At 41.5% G+C, this 5903-nt stretch overlaps 1 protein-coding gene across 2 annotated transcripts; it reads right to left on the reverse strand.

Annotated features, from left to right (window-relative positions):
* Positions 1-1880: 1880 nt before the first annotated feature.
* Positions 1881-5325, reverse strand: LOC135546046 (mediator of RNA polymerase II transcription subunit 29-like). Of its 2 annotated transcripts, none has more exons than XM_064974143.1 (4): positions 4948-5325; positions 3701-3759; positions 3513-3597; positions 1881-3344 (listed from the first exon to the last, which is right to left on the reverse strand). In XM_064974143.1, exons 1-4 carry the CDS (start codon positions 5098-5100, stop codon positions 3117-3119), a joined length of 525 nt encoding a protein of 174 aa, XP_064830215.1. In that variant the 5' UTR covers positions 5101-5325; the 3' UTR covers positions 1881-3116. The 2 variants fall into 2 exon arrangements, with proteins under 2 accessions (XP_064830215.1, XP_064830217.1); XM_064974145.1 differs by lacking the exon at positions 4948-5325 and adding an exon at positions 4032-4695.
* Positions 5326-5903: the final 578 nt, after the last annotated feature.

Genomic DNA, 5903 nt, shown 5'->3' on the forward strand with positions numbered 1-5903 from the left:
TGGTAGCGTAGTCTATTAAAACTGAGTGTGTATTTGAATTGTCATCAAGCAGTGTGTTTATCACTGTATAGGAGCACTGCTGACTGTGCCTGTTTGACATATAACAGGGTATTTTTGAAACAGACCTGTCAGTGACTCAGATGTTATGAACCCAGCACACTCTCGCATCACGTGCCCCATCATGTGCTCCTGATTTAGTTGTTTTTGTCTCCTTGCATTTATATCAAGTGTGAAAATATATTATGGAATCACCTAAGACGTTAACTCAACAAATGTCCATATATGCAGGCTTCTCAATTATAAATTATGAGGCAGGGGAAGGAGAAAAGCAGTTAGGTCAGAGGGGTGGCCTCTTGCCTCAAGGTTTCACAGGACAAAGTGGCATAAATCCTCTGTGTTTATGTAACAAAATAAATGTCCCATCTATCTTAACAGGGCTGCAGAAATTAGCAAGGTCAGTAATATCATCTGGGTGTTAGGATTCAGAAGGAATGTGTGAAGTGGCTTCCTCTCCTCAATTTGCACTGATCTAACTGTGACAATACATAATAGATAAAAGAGATTCAAAAGCGGGCTCATGGATGCCTACCGAATATTTGCTTTCCCCTGACCAGTTCCATCACCTCTGGGCAGATGAGTGAAAAGAGACGAGGCCGTTTAACTATTTACCTCTAGTCTAGCAAGGCCGTTCTTTCATATATTGTCAATGTGGCAGTCCGAAGCTACCTTACCTCAAACATCTTCATTTGTTCTGTGAGAGACATACTGAACAAATATATAAAACGCAACAATTTCAAAGATTTTACCGAGTTACAGTGCGTTCGGAAAGTATTCAGACCCCTTAACTTTTTCCACATCGTTGCGTTACAGCCTTGTTCTAATTGATTGTCATCCCCCCACTCTCATCTACACACAATTTCCAATAATGACAAAGCAAAAAACAGGTTTGACATTTTTGCAAATAAAATAACTCAAACACCACATTTACCTAAGTATTTAGACCCTTTACTCTGTTGAAGCACCTTTGGCAGGCAGCGATTACAGCCTCAAGTCTCAGAGTTCAATCTTGCTTCACATGGTCTGAAAGTACTTTAGGTGCCTTCTGGTAAACTCCAAGCAGGCTGTCATGTGCCTTTTACTGAGTGGCTGCCATCTGGCCACTCTACCATAAATGCCTGATTGGTGGAGTGCTGCAGAGATGGTTGTCCTTCTGGAATGTTTTCCAGAGGAACTCTGGAGCTGTCAGAACGACCATCAGGTTCTTGGTCAGCTCCCTGACAAAGGCCCTTCCCTCCTGATTCCTCAGTTTGGCCAGGCAGCCAGCTCTAGAAAGAGTCTTAATGGTTCAAAATGTCTTCCATTTTAAGAATGATGTGAGGCCACTGTGTTCTTGGGGACCTTCAATGCTGCAGAAATGTTTTGGTACCCTTCCCCAGATCTGTGTCTCAACACGATCCTGTCTCAGCGGTCTACAGACAATTCCTTCAATCTTATGGCTTGGTTTTTAGCTCTGACATGCACTGTCAACTGTGGGACCTTATATATACACGTGTGTGCCATTCCAAATCATGTCCAATCAAGCGAATTTACCACAGGTGGTCTCCAATCAAGTTGTAGGAACATCAAGGAAAGTCAATGGAAACAGGGTGCACCTGAGCTCAATTTCGAGTCGCATAGCAAAGTGTGAATACTTATTTAAATAAGGTGTTTTTCATTTTTAATAAATGTCTAAAAACCTGTTTTCGCTTCGTCATTATGGGGTGTGTAGATTGGATTAAATGCCTCATGTTCCCCCTCATATTAGAATAAGGCTGTAACGTAGCAAAACGTGGAAAAGGTCAAGAGGTCTGAATGTATGTAAAAGTAAGAGACAAATTAAGTGAGTGAAAATTGTTTATTATAATTAAGACAAAGCTACTCTGCCACAAAGGTTTTGCAATTTGGTTGAATAGTAGCTGCTCTTGGACAGCATTGGTACTCATGACTTGGTCACCCCTCTCTGGTGGTCATTTGGTAATGTGCTCTACTTGTAACAAATCACTTATTACACGTTAGGGCATGCAAACTTGATTAAAGCTGAACTCCGTAGTAGCGGTAGTCAAAATGATCCAACTCGTTAGTTTTCGCTCTTGAATTCTGAACGGTGCAGTGCCAGAATGACCACCCGAGCCCGGCACGCTATACGGTTGGGAAAATGTTCCTCAATCCAGAGATGGAATGTTTCGCTGTACTAAATATCCCGAAAATATGAATGGCGAATCAAGAATATTGAAATATAGCTAATTGTGTATTTAACTGCCCCTTGTCGTCGTGCTAGGTTAGCTAAAGGTATATCAACTCATTGGTTTCAACAACACTTCGGTTGTGTTGTTGAATTCCTCCCAACGCTAGCAGTCGTGTTTTAATGGAATCCAATGGGCTGCTATAGCATTAGCTAGCCTAGCATGCTGACAACAACGGCCCGCGTTCTGGCATAGCACCATCCCGACTCGAGAGAGAAATGAATGAGTCTGATCATTTGGGCTACAGTAGCGGGAAAGGGTGCCACCTCGTTATGTGGCCGAGCTCAGAAGCGTGGAGCAGCATGGTAAAAAAAGCAGTACATATTGTCGTGCTCTTCTGTCCGAGGGGGAAAAATGTGTTTGCGATATTACAACAACGAAGTTATTGACAAATGGACGTGGTTGTTTCATCTTTGCGGATTGCAGTTGCAAGTGTTATTTCAATTGATTTTGATTTGATTTTTTTAAAGAAGCTCGAGGAACAAAATAAGAAAGAGGACCAGATTGTAAAAATACTATAGCAACCTTAGTTCAACGCCTAGTGACCTCGTCAAGACTTCATTGGTGTCAACAGTGGGATAGTGTTGTTGAAAACATGACTGGCTGGATCTGAGGCACAGTACCTTTTCCATAATCCAAGAAAGTTGTGAATCTCATTACTTGATGCTTGAGGACATTTTGTTTGCTACTTTTCTGACTTTGGAGGGGAAGAAAATTGAAGAGGGGCATCCCTTAAACAATTATTAAACTGTGTATGTCCTTATCAATCAATACAAAAAATACAAAACTTTAGAAAAATAACAACCATGTGATAGTATAATGGAATGCCCATTTCTACAGGATTCCTTGCTGCTGGCCCTTTCCTGCAATTTTCTTGGAGCACTCCAATAGAGCGTTGTGAATGTCTTTGGCGCAGGAGATCTGTGACTTGATCATGCTGAGGTACTGTGAGTAGGACAGGGACTCGGTCTGTACGGTGTCAGGCTTGGTGGCTGTTGGGACCAAGTTAGGAGAGTGCTTGGCACTGTCAATGCTCTGGGATAAGCACTCGTAGGCAAGCCGCTATGGGGGAAACAAAAGAGTAATAGTAAGCAGATAACCAGGCTGCCAGCTTTATCAATGTATAAACTATACTGTATGTTATGGTGAATGATGCTCGGTACTCTAAAAGCCAAATAGAAAGACGTGTAATAAGAGGTGGTGAACAATTTCATTTTGTGTGTGCCTCACTAAGCAGAGCTCCAGCTGATCGCACAGGGCATAAAACTCTTCCAGACTCTTGTCAAACCGCTGTACACTGGCATCACTGCTCTTTCTGAAATACAAAGGCATTAGGAAAGTTGTGCATCTCCAGCTCCAGAAAAAACGCTTATACGCTGTGTGTGTGTGCCATTGAATTAGGGAAAAAGGGTACTTACATGCCATTGTCAATTGATGTATTATGTCCCAAATTTAAAGAGGCAATCTTCATGACATTCTAGACAGAAAATAATGCTTAGTTTATCCTATATTTGACGTAGCTACATTTTGCAATACCTGTACATAGCTATAAGCATAATATTTTGTTACTGTGCAAACATATTCCATTAAAAAGCATTATCCCCCCTGTCTCTGACCACTATTTGCAGTTCAACTTAAAAGGTAGTCATAAAAAAATATTCCCTAGTCAGATCATTACTACTGTTCCAGATGGCTGATGGACATGATTATTTAGGTAGTGTAAAGCGTAGCACAGACAATTTGACCAACCTTTACATGTCGATACTTCCTAAATTCCCGCCATGGAAGACGACACATTGCTAGTTGCAGATGGTTCATTTAAAAAATCCTCTATTAAATTAAATATTTTTTTTGCTCCATGAAGTAATCAAGAATGTGTACGCCGCCATCTTGTACATTTAAAATCTTCTCTCATTGAGACATGCGAGTCTCCACCCCAAAGTTCTGCATGTCATGAGTGACTCATGGTTGAATTGGGCCAGTTCCTAGACCCTGCACTTATGATCCAAATTAGAGCCAGGTGGGGCTCTTGCACCTTTGGTAATGTTAATTTTGAAAATAATGAAAAATTGTCCACATTTAATATTTCCTCAGCCAACAACATGAGTAATCAACAACAGACATTTAATATTTCCTGCGCCCCAGACGCACAGAGGTCTAAGGCACTGCATCTCAGTGCAAGTGGCGTCGCTGGTTTGAATCCGGGCTGTATCACATCCGGTCGTGATTGGGAGTCCCATAGGGCGGCGCACAATTGGCCCAGAATCGTCCGGGTTTGTCCTGCGTAGGCCGTCATTGTAAATAAGAATTTGTTCTTAATTGACTAGCCCAGTTAAATAAAATATGACGGATCGATTGAATTCTAAAGGTGGGCTTGAGTTATCTTGAGCTAGTCAGCTGAATACATCCTTGGCTGAGTGCCCCCCGCACGCCCCAAAACGAAGGACCCCCACCTCCCAAATTAACCACTGGTTGAATGACACTCACCTGACTCAATCAATGAGAAGATTTGAAAGACAGATGACAGCGTACACATTGATTGATTACTCGAAGGATCGCCAAGTAAAGGTTGTTCGAAAATGCACTTCTCCCCCTCTGTGTGGCAGTGAAGAGACCAGACTGACTAGCCATTGTTTCCAGCTCATGTAAACAAAACGTGGAGTACCTGGAGGCTCTCTTTTAATTGTGGAATAAGCATTTTGAATCGATGAACTGGGTCGAAATCTTGCTGTTGACTCAACTGCTGTTGTTGAAGTGCAGCAGCTTGTTGCATTCCAACTTGTGGAATCGGTCCACCGGGTTGTTGCTGCGCTGCCATTTTGGTAAACTTTTTCGGTTAAATTTTTACCGGGGACTACATGCTTTCATTGTGTGTTGCCGCCACCTACTGGGTGGGGTGAAAACTGAAACTTTAATCCCAAAGAGATAGTAATGGAGTCGTCATGGATCCTTTTTTTTAGGCACTCTTTACTTTGGACAAAGCCTATGAGGAAAATCAATGGCGTTTTTGTAAGATTTTGGGATACACGCCTTAAATAAGGTATGTGGTAAACACAGTCTTCGATCTTAAACGTTTTGTTCTAGGAGATAATCAGCTAACCTCACTGTGAATTTATGTAACAATAAAACCACATACTTCATAAAGGTCATGTTAACTGACTGCTATTATCTCATGGAACAATGTAAAATATATGCCTGTGTTAACCTCAGACCTTATTTTTCGGTGTTAATTCCAAAACCATATTATTTCCCCATAGGGATGGCCGTTTATTTCTGGTAAGGACTAAATATATTTTCTACAAGTGAAAAACATAACATAACTTATCCGTTGTAGTGACCAGATAGTCAAGTGGCTTCTCTATCAATTAAAAGTAAATGTCTCTTAAATGGAAGGCAGCCAGGAGGCAAGAGCATGTGGCACCATTCCAGCCAATGAGAGGGCAGATGTGTGCACAGCTGTGTTCTCAAAGTTGCCAGGATATCCTACTTATGTCAATTCACTTGCAACACCCTAAGCATTTTGTAGCGAATAAGCACAAAAAAGTGTTAAAGAAATAAAATACCACAGTATGAGTCATAATACCCCAAAAACCTAGCTGTCAAACAGGGAAATAGTTCCAA

This window comes from Oncorhynchus masou, chromosome 9 (assembly GCF_036934945.1).
Source record: "Oncorhynchus masou masou isolate Uvic2021 chromosome 9, UVic_Omas_1.1, whole genome shotgun sequence".
Classification (NCBI taxonomy): Eukaryota; Metazoa; Chordata; class Actinopteri; order Salmoniformes; family Salmonidae; genus Oncorhynchus; species Oncorhynchus masou.